The 15,426-nt window shown below is 41.9% G+C and overlaps 1 protein-coding gene across 1 annotated transcript in view; it reads left to right on the top strand.

Moving 5' to 3' along the window:
* Positions 1 to 15,426, top strand: part of LOC309554096 (tropomodulin-2-like) — a 190,038-nt gene that overhangs the window by 73,140 nt on the left and 101,472 nt on the right. Inside the window, exon 2 of the mRNA XM_082255637.1 lies at positions 11,151 to 11,313. Within this exon, the coding sequence (XP_082111763.1) occupies positions 11,188 to 11,313 (126 nt within the window). The 5' untranslated portion in view covers positions 11,151 to 11,187. The remainder of the gene's footprint in view (positions 1 to 11,150; positions 11,314 to 15,426) is intronic.

Genomic DNA, 15,426 nt, shown 5'->3' with positions numbered 1-15,426 from the left:
GTGTGGCCTCCCCTCTTCTTTTTATAACTGTCTGCAAATGTCTGGGGACTGAGGAGACAAGTTGCCCAAGTTTAGGAATAGGAATGTTGTCCCATTCGTGTCTAATACAGGTTTTTAGTTGCTCAACTGTCTTAGGTCTTCCCTGTTGCATCTTCCTCTTTATGATGTGCCAAATTTTTCTATGGGTGAAAGATCTGGACTGCAGGCTGGCCATTTCAGTACCCGGATCCTTCTTCTACGCAGCCATGATGTTGTAATTAATGCAGTATGTGGTCTGGCATTGTCATGTTGGAAAATGCAAGGTCTTCCCTGAAAGAGACGACGTCTGGATGGGAGCATATGTTGTTCTAGAACTTGGATATACCTTTCAGCAATGATGGTGTCTTTCCAGATGTGTAAGCTGCCCATGCCACTCGCACTCATGCAACCCCATCCCATCAGAGATGCAGGCTTCTGAACTGAGCGCTGAGAACAACTTGGGTTGTCCTTGTCCTCTTTAGTCCGGATGACATGGTGTCCCAGTTTTACAAAAAGAACTTCAAATTTTGATTCGTCTGACCACAGAACAGTTTTCCACTTTGCCACAGTCCATTTTAAATGAGCCTTGGCCCAGAGCCTGCGCTTCTGGATCATGTTTAGATTTGGCTTCTTTTTTGCCCTTTAGAGTTTTAGCCGGCAACAGCGAATGGCACGGTGGATTGTGTTCACCGACAATGTTTTCTGGAAGTATTCCTGAGCTCATGTTGTGATTTCCATTACAGTAGCATTCCTGTATGTGATGCAGTGCCGTCTAAGGGCCTGAAGATCACCGACATCCAGTATGGTTTTCCTGCCTTGACCCTTACGCACAGAGATTGTTCCAGATTCTCTGAATCTTCGGATGATATTATGCACTGTAGATGATGATAACTTCAAACTCTTTGAAATTTTTCTCTGAGAAAATCCTTTCTGATATTGCTCCATTAGCAGTATTGGGGGAATTGGTGATCCTCTGCCCATCTTGACTTCTGAGAGACACTGCCACTCTGAGAGGCTCTTTTTATACCCAATCATGTTGCCAATTGACCTAATAAGTTGCAAATTGGTCCTCCAGCTGTTCCTTATATGTACTTTTAACTTTTCCGGCCTCTTATTGCTACCTGTCCCAACTTTTTTGGAATGTGTAGCTCTCATGAAATCCAAAATGAGCCAATATTTGGCATGACATTTCAAAATGTCTCACTTTCAACATTTGATATGTTATCTATATTATATTGTGAATAAAATATAAGTTTATGAGATTTGTAAATTAGTCCATTCCTTTTTTACTCTTTGTAGTTTCCCAACTTTTTTGGAATTGGGTTTGTGTATATATATATATATGTGTGTGTGTGTGTGTGTGTGTGTATATACATGTGTGTGTGTGTGTGTATATATATATATATATATATATATATGTGTGTGTGTGTGTATATATAGATATGATCATATTTACCAGATTCAACCTCAAATAGTATATACAAATTGATACAAGAGTGGATTCAAGATTTTGCTCCCTAACCATATAGTTGGTTATTTATATTTACCACTGCATATAGATATTAAAAGTGATTGCAAAGTCCTCTGTGCTGTTGCTTTAGCTCTTCTCAGGTCCCTCTTCGGCTCTCCTGGCTCCTCCCTCCTGCCGATTGCCCCCACAACAAGCAGCTTGGGGGGTCACCCGAGCCGAGCTGCAACTCCCTGTGTCCATTTAGACCTGGGGGTCTTCCAACTATGGCCCTCCATTTGTTCAGGAACTACAATTCCCTTCATGCCTAGTCATGTCTGTGAATGTCTGAGTTTTACAATCCCTCACGGGATATGTAGTTCCGCAACAGCTGGAGGGTCGTAGTTTGAGGATTCCTGATTTAGACACAGAGATGTAGTTCGGTCCTGCCCCTTTCTTTCCTGATTGACCAGCTGACTTTGAATGACAGCAGCGGGAGCCAGTGGTGCCACTGCTGAGTCTCAGCCAATCAGGAGGGGGAGTCCCAGACAGCCGAGGGACTTGTGGACATCGCTGGATAGAGATGGAGCTCAGGTAAGTATTAGGGGGGTGCTAGGGTGGCTGCTACGCACAGAAGGCTTTTTATCTTAGAGCATAAAATGCATTAAGATAAAAAAACCTTCTGACTTTACAAATCTCTTAAGAATAAATTGCCTTTTTGTTAAAACTTCACAAATTATACACCACACTTTTTTATTATTCGATTAATCAAAACAAAATTAGCCAACTAATCAATTATGAAAATAATCGTTTGTTGCAGCCCTAACTCATAAATAAGGTATTATACAGCATATTTTTATAAATGATATCCACTGGGGAGCTTAATGTTATCTAATAGAGGGAACTATAAAAAGAAAAAAAGTGGCCTAACAACCACTTTAATAAATGAGTCCCTGCCCCCAAGGAGCTTACAATCTAAGGTCCCATTTTAGATGCATATATACACCTACAAACGGCCAATGTATTTATTTATTGCAGGTGCTCATATAGCGCCATCAATTTATGGAGTGCTTTACATATACACTCACCGGCCATTTTGTTAGGTACAACTGTTCAAATGCTTGGTAATATAAATTGCTAATTAGCCAATCACATGGCAGCCACTCATGGCAGCATTTAGATGTGGTGAAGACAACTTGCTGAAGTTCATACCAAGCATCAGAATAGGTAAGAAAGGGATTTAAGTGACTTTGAACATGGCATGGTTGTTGGTGCTATACGGGCTGGTCTAAATATTTAAAAAACTGCTGATCTACTGGGATTTTCACGCATAACCATCTCTAGGGTTTACAGAGAATGGTCCGATAAAGAGAAAATATCCAGTGAGTGGAAGTTTTATGGAAGAAAATGCCTTGTTGATGTCAGAAGTCAGAGGAGAATGGGCATACTTGTTCGAGATGATATAAACACAACAGTAACTCAAGTTACCACTCGTTACAACCAAGGTATGCAGAATACCATCTCTGAACCCACGACACATCGTACCAGATGGGCTACAGCAGCAGAAGACCACACTGAGTGCCTGTCAGCTAAGAATGGAAAACTGAGGCTACAATATTACAGGCTCACCAAAATTGGAAAATAGAAGATTGGAAAAACGTTAGCTGGTCTATGAGTTTTAGCTGCCAAATTCAGATGGTAGGGTCAGAATTTGGTGTAAACATGAAAGCATGGATCTATCCTGCCTTGTATCAATGGATCAGGTTGGTGGTGGTGTAATGGTGTGGGGGATATTTTCTTGGCACACTTTGGGCCCCTTAGTAACAATTGAGCATCTTTTAAACACCACAGTCTACCTGAGTATTGTTGCTGACCATGTCCATCCCTTTATGACTACAGTGTCCCCATCTTCTGATGGCTCCTTCCAGCAGGATAATGCACCATGTCACAAAGTTCCAATCATCTCACCACTGGTTTCTTCAACATGACAATGAGATCACTGTACTCCAGTGGCCTCCACAGTCACCAGATCGCAATCCAATAGAGCCCCTTTGGATTCTCATCATGGATGTGCAGCCGACAAATCTGCAGCAACTGCGTGAAGCTATCATGTCAATATGGACCAAAATCTCTGAGGAATGTTTCCAACACCTTGTTGAATCTATGCCATGAAGAATTAAGGCAGTTCTGAAGGCAAAAGGGGGTCCAACCCGGGACTAGCAAGGTGTACCTAATAAAGAGGCCAGTGATTATCCATTGTACATTCACATCAGTCTGCCCTCAAGAAGCTTACAATCTAATGTCCCCAAGTTACATTCATACATACAATCAACCTACCAGTATGTCTTTGGAGTGCAGGAGGAAACCCTGCAGGTACAGGGAAACATACAAACTCCGGGCAGAAAGTGTCATTGATGGGATTGGAACTGATGACCTTAGTACTGCTAGGCAGAAGTGCTAACCACTTAGCCACTGTGCTGAGAGACTTAAGCCTAGTACACACCACTAGTTTTTTTTTTTCCGTTTAACCCAGCTCTGGTTGGAGCTGCTGTACTAACAATCTATTGTCAGTACAGCAATCGCCCCATATGTTCTATTGTGTTCTGACAGGGGGACGGCTCCCCCAACAGAACACTCCAGTCAGTGCTCAGAGAGCGCTGATCAGGAGCCAGTTGGCTGCTGGGTTTTCCAGCAGGCTCGTCGGAAAGAAGCTGGCTTCTATACACACGGGGCAAATGCCATTTTTATTGAACCAGCCGATGTCAACTGACATTCAGCCCATGTGTACTAGGCTTTAGGTAGGATCAAGTTATCCTACTGGCATGTCTTTGAAGTGTAAGAGGAAAACTATGCAAGCACAGGGAGAGCATACAAAATCCAGGCAGGTAGCATCCTTGTTAAGATTCAAACCAGGAACCCCAGTGCTGCAAGGCAGGAGTGCTACCTACTGAGCCATTCTGAAAAAAAAAAAAAACAGCTTATGATTCTGCTAAAACCATAGTAAGCCGAATTCTTCTGTAGACTCTGCCATGCTACATTGTTATCACTCTTGTTCTTCGCCTATTTCTAGGGACTAGTGAACCCACCCTTCTATGTTGCTGGGAAGAGAATAGGAGATGTTTCTGTAGTTCTGTTCTGTCTCTTGTTCTGATACAATAGAGTGAGCATTGCCACCCTCGAGCAAGATGTGTGTTACTGGTCGCATCACCAGGTGAAAAATAAAGGAAAATCAGAAAACGAATGCAGCTACTACATCTATGGAACGCTAAGCTGCAATATATACATTTTTGTTATTGGCTTTAGACATTCTTTAGGTCAAAGTATTGGATTTTCTATGAAACAGGTTCAGTGGTGAATAAACTAAATGATAACTCCACTTTTGTGGGGAAAAAAATAGCAAATTAAAATAAGATTTAATATATCATATGTTACACAAGTCATATTGTAATTGAATGTTATTAAAAATGACCTTTCCTTTTCATAAGTCTACCGCTACCACCTTAGTCGTCCCCTTAGGCCCCTTTCACACATATGCGACCTAAAAGTCACACGACTGTGATTTTTTTTGCTGCGATTTTACTGATTTTGATGTGACTTTGCCACGATTATGACTGGACTTCAAGCAATGCTTATGTCTATGGGCCTCAAAATGCATTAAAATAGGCCCAAAGTAGAGCAGGGACTACTTTGAAGTTGTTGCGACTTGAAGTTGCACAGATATGAACGGTACTCATTGGAAATTATGGAGTATGATTTGTCATGCGACTTTGCAGTCCCAAGTCACAGGACAAGTCTCACAAGTGTGCCTTACTCACTTCCACCAGAAAGCTTTTTGGGCTGAGATGAGCCAAATGTTTGTAAGGCCAAGCATGCCTTCTCACCTTCATCATTTTCTGTTGTCGCTAATGTTATGCTTACCATGCTATTTATTGCTTTCTGATACACCCTAAGTATGTCTCATAATTTGCAATAAAAACTTTATGGAAAAATATAGCAACCTGGAGGCATTCTGTACACAGAGGGTGTACAGAATTCTCCACCAGAAACATAATTTCCTGCTTGTGTGATTGGCTGACTGATTTTCCCTGCAGTCTGCACTAAGATTCAAGTCAAATTTTGAGCATCTCTTGCAACACAAATGTCTTTTTTGGTGAGATACTCCCAAAGGGAAATCATGTTTAAAGGGATGCAGGCCATGCTGCAACAGGTGAGGCAGCTCTAAAGCCATGAGCTATGATTAGGGTCTAATGGCTGACATGTGTTTGCCGTTTATTCAGCTTGCGTTTATTTAGCGATGCAGATCCTACCACTTTCCTCAGTAGAACTGAACTGAAGCAGCTGATTGATAATTATAAAGTCACTCCCAGTGGATTTTTTCCACAGCTATTTCTTCAGAATAACAAAAGGTAGGAATCTGCAACAAAGTTTGTTACAATTCTTGCAATGAACATAGATCACCGGGAGGGGACGTTTTTTTTTATTTTCAACAAAAGTGTAGTTACTCTTTAAACTAGGTTAGGTGGGGGAGACATAATCAGTAGCAAAATGTTTTGGGTATGGATGTATGGAAGAAAATGTATGGCTTAAACCTGAGGTGGGAAAACAATATTTGGTGGCTCCACTGCAGCAAGCAATACAGCAATACATGTGTTATGCTGGCCATACATTACAGTGCCTTAAAAAAGTATTCATACCCCTTGAAGTTTTCCACATTTTGTCATGTGACAACAAAAAGGTAAATGTATTTTATTGGTATTTGATGTGATAGACCAGGGATATGCAAACTGTGGCCCTCCAGATGTTGCAGAACTACAGGTCCCATGAGGCATAGCAAGACTCTGCCTTTGGGTGTTATGCTTGCGGCTTTCAGAGGCATTATGGGACTTGTAGTTTTGCAACAGCTGGAGAGCAACAGTTTGCGTATCCCTGTGATAGACCAACACAAAGTGGCACATAATTGTGAAGTAGAAAGAATATGATAAATAGTTTTTGAATTTTTTTTACAAATAAATATGTGAAAAGTGTGATGTGCATTTGTATTCAGCCCCCCTGAGTCAATACCTTGTAGAACCCCCTTTCTCTGCAATTACAGCTGCAAGTCTTTTTGGGGATGTCTCTACTAGCTTCGCACATCTAGAGAGTGACATTTTTGCCCATTCTTCTATGCAAAATAGCTCAAGCTCTGTCAGATTAGACGGAGAGTGTCTATGAACAGCAATTTTCAAGTCTTGCCACAGATTCTCAATTGAATTAAGGTCTGGACTTTGACTGGGCCATTCTATCACATGAATATGCTTTGATCTAAACCATTCCATTGTAGCTCTGGCTGTATGTTTGGGTCATTGTTCTGCTGCAAGGTGAACCTCCGGCCCAAGTCTCAAGTCTTTTGCAGACTCTAACAGGTTTTCTTGTAAGATTGCCCTGTATTTGGCTGCATCCATCTTTCTATCAACCCTGACCATCTTCCCTGTCCCTGCTGAGGAAAAGCATCCCCACAACACGATGCTGCCACCACCGTGTTTCATGATGAGGATGATGTGTTCAGGGTGATGTGCAGAGTTAAGTCTCGTACAAATGATCAGATTATCGGACACATTTTTGTCTGTTTTTTGTTGCATGCTAGTCTCATATCGAAAGTGAAGAGATTACTTTCATACGAAAACTCTCGTACAACAGAATTTGACTTCAGAAGTGATTTAATGTGTTAAATTGTTTTGTATGTATTCTTTAGTTTCCGAGCATGCTTAGTCTTGCTCTTATGTTTTTTATCTGATGAAAACTGTACTGAATAAACGAAAATCGGACGTTATGTTTATGTAAGATAACAATTTTATAGCCTGCACATTCAGCTTTTGTCATAAGAAAATTCGTAATCGGCTGTCAAAAGCACCATACTAATGATCTGAACATTGGCAGATCGTTCATAGGATGAAATTTTACTTCTGATTTTCTTATCATGTGTACGGGTCTTTAGTCATCCGCCACACATAGCGTTTTGCTTTTAGGCCAAAAAGTTAAATTTTGGTCACAGCACCTTCTTCCACGTGTTTGCTGTGTCCCCCACATGGCTTCTCGCAAACTGCAAACAGGACTTCTTATGGCTTTCTTTTATCAATGGCTTTCTTCTTGCCACTCTTCCATAAAGGCCAGATTTGTGGAGTGCCCGCCTAAGGCTCCATGTACACGGGAACGTTTGAAAAAAACGTGCTGCAAAGCCAGTTCTGACGCCGGGTAAAAGCAGCTGTCAAACGTGCTTTCAGTAGCTTTTACCACTGGCGTTATTGCACGTTTGGCCACGTTGCTTTTAGCAGCGTTTTTTCTGCCTCCATTCAAAATCAATGGTTCCCTATGGGAGCCTATTGATTTGAATGGAAGTCGCACCGCAAGTCGGATCAGGATGATCCGACTTGCGGCGCGACTTGCGCTGTGAGAATCTTAAGGGGGAACTCCATTCAAAAAATGGGGAAAAAATGGCGTGGGGGTCCCCCCCAGGTTCCAAACCAGGCCCTTATCTGAGCATGCAGCCCGGTAGGGCAGGAAGGGGGAGGGGGCGAGCGAGCGGCCCCACCCCCCTGTACCATACCAGGCCACATGCCCTCAATATGGGGGGGTGTTGGTGCTTTGGGGCAGGGGGAGCTCTGCACCCCCCACCTCAAAGCACCTTGCCCCCATGTTGATGAGGACAAGGGCCTCTTCCACACAACCCTGGCCGGTGGTTGTGGGGGTCTGCGGGCAGGGGGCTCATCGGAATCTGGAAGTCCCCTTTAACAAGGGGGCCCCTCAGATCCTGGACCCCCTCCCTATGGGTATGGGGTACACTGTACCCCTACCCATTCACCCCATAAAAGGCAGTGTGTGTAAATAACGACAGGAGACGTTTTGGAAAGTTTATTAAAAATCTTCATCCGGTCTTCTCCTGCTCTGGTCTTCTGGTCTTCTCCCGCTCCTGTCTTCTTGTCTTCTGCTCTTTTGCTGTCCGCTCTTCTGCTGTCCAATCTTCTGCTCTTTTGCCTCCTCTGGTCTTCTTCTTCTTCCTCCGGTCCTCCTCCGACGATGTCTCCGGTGATTATGCCGGTGTCCGGTCTCTGCAGCTTGTTATTTAGCCATTGTGGGCATGGCCTCCCGGTGATGTCACCGGGAGGCCCCGCCCCTTATGTCACAGATGACTGTCATCCTGATCCGACTTGCAGTGCGACTTCCATTCAAATCAATAGGCTCCCATAGGGAACCATTGATTTTGAATGGAAGAAAAAAAACGTATAACGTGGCTGAACGTATGTTCATCACGTTTGGTCTTGTTTGGACATGTTCGGCCGCGTTTCTGCGTTAGAAACGCTGGCAAACACACGATCGAACGCAAATAATTGCGTTCCAAAAAAACGTCCCTGAACTCAACTGCCTGCAAATGACTGTAAACGACCCTGTGTACATGGACAGATAAGATAACATGTACATGGGTTCAGGGGCTTCTAAAAAAAACGCCCAACTGCTCCTAAACGGCCATTTACAACGTCCCGTGTACATGGAGCTTAATAGTTGTCCTGTGGACAGATTCTCCCACCTGAGCTGTGGATCTCTGCAGCTCCTCCAGAGTTACCATGGGTCTCTTAGCTGCTTCTCTGATTAATACTCTCCTTACCCGGCCTGTCAGTTTAGGTGGACGGCCATGTCTTGGTAGGTTTGCAGTTGTGCCGGCTTTAAACTTCTCCACAACTTTATCCCTGACCTGTCTGGTGTGTTCCTTGGCCTTCATGATGCTGTTTGTTCACTAAGGTTCTCTAACAAACCTCTGAGGACTTCACATCACAGCTGCATTTATACTAAGAATAAATTACACACAGGTGGACTTTATTTACTAATTAAGTGACTTCTGAAGGAAACTGGTTCCACTAGACTTTAGTTAGGGGTATTAGAGTAAAGGGGACTGAATACAAATGCTTGCCACACTTTTCAGATATTTTTTTGTAAAACATTTTGAAAACCATTTATCATTTTCCTTCCACTTCACAATTATGTGCCAGGTGTTGATCTATCACATAAAATCCCAATAAAATAAATTTACGATTTTGGTTGTAACATGACAAAATGTAGAAAAAATTTCAAGGGATATGAATACTTTTTCAAGGCACTGTATACAATTTTCTTGTTCAATTTTCTTTAGATTACCTACAACTATGTAGTGCAAGGGCCTGTCTGATTGCATAGCGGAGAAGGATCTGGGTGTTCTGGTAGATCCTAAGGCATGGACTCCAGAGAGAGAGATATAATTTTGCCCCTGTACAAATCATTAGTAAGACCTCATCTGGAATATGCAGTTCAGTTTTGGGCACTAGTTCTTAAAAAGGATATCTGGCAACTGGAGAAAGTGCAGAGAAGGGCAACCAAACTGATAAGAGGCATGGAGGAGCTCAGCTATGAGAAAAGATCAGAGGAACTGAGTTTATTCTCTCTTGAGAAGAGGAGATTAAGGGGGGATATGATCAACATGTATAAATACATAAGGGGTCCATATAGTGAACTTGGTGTTGAGTTATTCACTTTAAGGTTAACACAAAGGACAAAGGGGCACTTTTTACATCTAGAGGAAAACAGATTTCGTCTCCAAATACGGAAAGGTTTCTTCACTGCAAGAGTTGTGAAAATGTGGAATAGACTGCCTTCAGAGGTGGTTCTGGTTAGCTCACTAGATGGCTTTAAAAAAGGTCTGAATTCTTTCCTGGGTGTACATAATATAAATGGGTACTAAAATTTATTGGTAAAGTTGATCCAGGGAATATCTGATTGCCTCTCGGGGGATCAAGAAGGAATTTATTCCTCCTGCTATAGCAAATTGGATCATGCTTTGCTGGGGGTTTTCAACCTTCCTCTGGATCAACTGCGGGTATAGGATTGTGTATATGGGATTCTATGGTTGGGTTTTCTTTACCGATGTTTGTTTTTTATTGGTTGAGCCAGATGGACTTGTGTCTTTTTTTCAACCTGACTAGCTATGTAACTATGCATACAAATTGAAAATGTTTAGCTTTGACCTCATATTTAATGGTTTTGTTAAATCTAAAGGTAAATTGTACAAGAAAATTGTATAATGTATGGCCAGCTGGTAAGGCTACCATGAATGTTGACCTCCCCACCACAGAGAAAACTGGAACTGGTTACATGAGCAGCAGCGGTTGCTAAATTGTTTGAGTGATTTTAATTCTTGTAATACTGAAGTATGTAATCTCCATTCCTATTCTCTATCACCTAATTTCAATTGCATTAAAAGAAATGTGCTGCAGATGGTCTCATTGCCAAGTGATTAAATCACTCAGCTGCATGAGATTAAAGTCTCACGAATAGTTTAGCTCTGCTGTTGAATGTCATCGCGGAGTCTAAATTCTTCACTAGATTGAGTCGTCAGTGATGTGTATGACTGATGATTATCTTTCATCTCCTGCAATTCTCATTAGAGCATCAATAACATTCACAGTAATAATGATCACCATTTCAGATGGTCTTTCTGTACTTTTTGGTCCAGTAAATCGGGAAGTAAGCAATGCCTACATGCTGAGCGAATACTGGGGGTTTGTTTCCATTGCTGCTCTTTAGCCTTTCTATAAAATAATTTTGTTCTATGCATTATATATATGAAAAATGCTATCCCAGTTTACTGACATCTCTTTTCATTTTCTACATTGTATTCTAGAAGGAGAAGGTACCAGACCATCTCGGAGCTGTAAGCCATGTCTCTGCCATTCCGAAAAGACTTTGACAAGTACAAGAATATAAATGAGGATGAAATTCTTAACAAACTATCAGAGGATGAATTGAAACAGCTGGAGAACGTCCTGGAGGAACTTGATCCGGAGGTAAGCCTGATCAACAGGATAACTTCTGGTGGCTAGCAGACATCAAGCTGTATGATGGGATTTTTGGAAGAGAGAACATGAATAGAATATGGGAGGAAAAGGACTGTGTCTTGTTTTAAAGAGCAATTTCAGGTAACAAGTGAAAGCATTCAGCAAGCTTAAAGCTGAATTCCAGGTATGATCATTGTTGCATAGTTACATTGCCCCAGCTTGGCACAATGTAAGTGTGCACATTGCATACCCGAGGGACCGCTGTGGATGATGACAGTCATTGTTGTAGTCAGAGTTACTACATTGATATCCATTATTTTCTGGATTCTGTGCTGAACGGCTTCCCGACTGCACCCTGACTGCGTTCCCTGGCTTTGCACCATCATCATTAACAGAACACCTTGCATTTATTCAATAAATACAAGGCAGTTTCTGATTGGATAAGGTGGATATAGTAACTGTAGCTCCCCTACTCTCCACCTCATTCATTTAGAGCAGTGGTCCTCAACCTTGGCCTACAGGGCCCACTAACAGGCCAGATTTTAGGTATTACCTTGGGGGAGATACAGACTAGAGTACTGCAATCACTGAGCAGCAAATTATATCACCTGGGATATATTTCAGTTATCTTGAAAATCTGGCCTGTTAGTGGGCCCTGTAGGCCAGGGTTGAGGACCACTGATTTAGAGCAGGGATCTCCAAACTTCGGCCTTCCGGCTGTTGCAAAACTACATGTTCCATGGAGCATTGTAAAACTCTGACATTCACAGACACGACTAGGCATGATGGAAATTGTAGTTTCTGAACAACTGGAGGGCCATAGTTTGGAGACCCCTGATTTATAGAATGCTTTGTATTCATTGGAAAAAAAAGAAGTTCTGGAAAGGCTGGCCATGCCAAGCAAGCACCCCTTTGTGGTCAGGGGGACACACCTATACAATCCATTCAATTTACAAAGTTGATGATAAAATAGTTTAAAATATAAATAAGGTCAGATTGTAAAGTGTACGGCCAGCTTAATAAATCTGTCACAGGGACAGATGTCCCCAAAAGAACATCTACCCTCATCTCTTGTTCTGGTGCAACTGTAAAATTTGAAATTTGCCATCACTTTATATATCATTGACAATGGTAACCAAGACGCATACAGGGAGTGAAAGTACCCAGTGGGAATACACACAGAATTTCTACAGGGCATTTTTTCTTATCCTACTCCAAAATTTCTGGGTAATGGGAAATTGCAGAACGCCTCTTTCTTTCCTGTCAGCAGTACTGAAAGATTCTTGCACATACATTTTTAGCTTTACAGTACACCTTTAAGCCAGCCAAAGATGGAGTGTTTTTTTTTTACCTGCAACCACTGATTGTGTTAATGGGTTAATCCCTCCTGTGGAGCTATTTTGTTCTCCTGGTGGGGGGCATGGGGAGCCGTCCCAACCGGGGGAACATACAGTGATTATTGCTAGCTGCTACAGCTGATGGCAATAATCGTATTAAAAAACTGACAGGCTGGTTATACCCAAGTTGATTGATCGATCAACTTGGGTACAATCAGTTTGCCCATACATGGTTTAAATTTTGCCCTGTCCCTGCTGAACCTGCCAATATTCTGTCTATAGCAGGCTTTAGAACTCCTGCACCATATACCTCTGTGCTTTCCTTCTTAATGTCTGTACGACCTCCTTTTTCTCTTATGCAGTGTTACATTATTTTTTGTGTGTCTGCTTTTCACCTCTTTTGTTATTAGATTGTGCCCCAACTGGAGCAAACAGACTCTATAATGATCACATGCACACACAGAATATGTGCATTCAAAGAACACACAGACATTGATAAAAAAAAAAGAATGTGCAGTCAGAGAATACAAAGAAAATGTATGCGCAATCAGAGAAAATACAGACAATTCACATGAGTAAGATAAGTAACAAACTATGAACACCCAGTCGAGGAACATAAAGACATTGAATGCAATGTCAGAAAAGGCGCCGCCGCCTATGCTGCATACAAACTCAGAGAATGCACAGACACTGCTCACGCAGTTAGAGAATGCCAAAGCAATGCACATACAGTCAATGTACATCCAGACACTGCACACAGAAGGCACTTACAGCTATGGCCAAAAGTTTTGGAAATTACAAAAATATTCATTTTCACAAAGTATGCTGCCTCAGTTTTTATGATGGCAATTTTCCATCCAGGAAGACGTCCGCTGTGGCGAAACGTGTGACGTCACCCACATAACCCAGAAGGACGGGCCGATTTTCCAGCCGGCTGGGGGCTTTGATTTTTTAGCTCTTACAATCTGCATTATTGTAAGTGTCTCTCTTTTTTATAATAAAGTTTACTAAGACGGTTTTACACTGTGGAGTTCCCAATGTTTTTTATTCCATGATGGCTGCTCTACTTATCCCTGGACCGTGAGATTGGCACAAGTGTAGTCACTTAGGTGACACCTACAGCGTGTTTATTCACAGTCGTGGACATTTTCCCAGGTATTCCTTTGGTCTATTGGAACTCTGCTGCTTCCTCTGCCTTGGTGTTTACAAGCCCCATATTAATTGGCCTCTGGTAAGCAGATCTGATGGTGGTGGTGGATTGAGCACTTGCAGTGGATTTGTTGCACAGTTTATTGAATATCACACACTGTGTCATACTCTTCAATTGGACTTTTGGACTTTTTATTCACTTATTCATTCATTCATTTTCATTTAATTAATGCTTTTGGACATTACTGTGTATCCAGATGCTTATCATATTTTGCTAGATTTTTTTATTTATATTTATTGCCTATTAATTTATTAATGATTACTATTTAGTGTCCATTTTTTCTAATTTACTAGCACTTTAGTTAATTGGGACATCTTGGTTCATCACCGTTGTCACTATTTATTTATTTGTATAAAATCAATTTATAGATATATTCGAACATACATTTTGATCAATTTATTAATTGGTCACCCCATTTTTGATCACTTAGCGCAGCTTGTTTATTATAATTTGCATATATTCCAGAATGTTATGAAGACTGATCAGATGAATTGCAAATAATTGCAAATGAAAATGAACTTAATCCCATAAAAAACATTTCCACTACATTTGTGAAGAAGGCTTCAGGGCGCCCAAGAAAGTCCAGCAAGCGCCAGGACCGTTTCCTACAGTTAATTCAGCTGTGGGATCGGGGCACCACCACTGCAGAGCTTGCTCAGGAATGGCAGCAGGCAGGTTTGAGTGCATCTGCAAACACAGTGAGGAGAAGACTTTTGGAGGATGGCTTGGTGTCAAGAAGGGCAGCAAAGAAGCCACGTCTCTCCAGGAAAAACATCAGGGACAGACTGATATTCTGCATAAGGGACAGGGATTGGACTGGGGTAAAGTCATTTTCTCTAAAGAATCCCCTTTCTGATTGTTTGGGGCATCTGGAAAAAAACCTGTCCGGAGAAAAAAAGGTGAGCGCTACCATCAATCCTTTGTCATGCCAACAGTAAAGCATCCTGAGACCATTCATGTGTGGAATTGCTTCTCAGCCAAGGGAGCGGGCTCACTCACACAAATCAGCCATGAATAAAGAATATTACAATGACATCCTCCAAGAGCAACTTCTTCCAACCATCCAAGAACAGTTTGGTGACGAACAATGCTATTTCCAGCACGATGGAGCAGCTTGCCATAAGGCAAAAGTTATAATTTAGTGGCTTAGGGAACAAAACTTTGACGTTTTGGATCCATGGCCAGGAAACTCCCCAGACCTTAATCCCATTGAGAACTTGTAGTCAATCTTCACGAGGCGTGTGAACAAAAAAGAATAAAACACAAATTCAGACAAACCAAGCATTGATTATGCAAGAATGGGCTGCCACAATTTAGGATGTGGCCCAGAAGTTGATTAACACCATGCCAGGGGGAATTGCAGAGGTCTTGAAAAAGAAAGGTCAACACTCCAAATATTGACTCTTTGCATAAACTTCATGTAATTGTCAATAAAAGCCTTTAGGCCCGGTTCACATATATGCGATGCGGGAAGGCTGCGAATTCGCAGCCTGTTCCCGCATCGCACACGCACCCCCGGCAGTTCACACTGCCATATGCGATACGCTGGGGGTGTCAATGTAATGTTAACGACAC

The sequence above is a fragment of the Pelophylax lessonae genome, assembly GCF_965119305.1.
Source record: "Pelophylax lessonae genome assembly, chromosome: 4".
In the NCBI taxonomy this organism is placed as follows: Eukaryota; Metazoa; Chordata; class Amphibia; order Anura; family Ranidae; genus Pelophylax; species Pelophylax lessonae.
The sequence above is the reverse complement of the archived record's forward strand: the minus strand, read 5'-3'. Positions and strand labels throughout refer to the sequence as shown.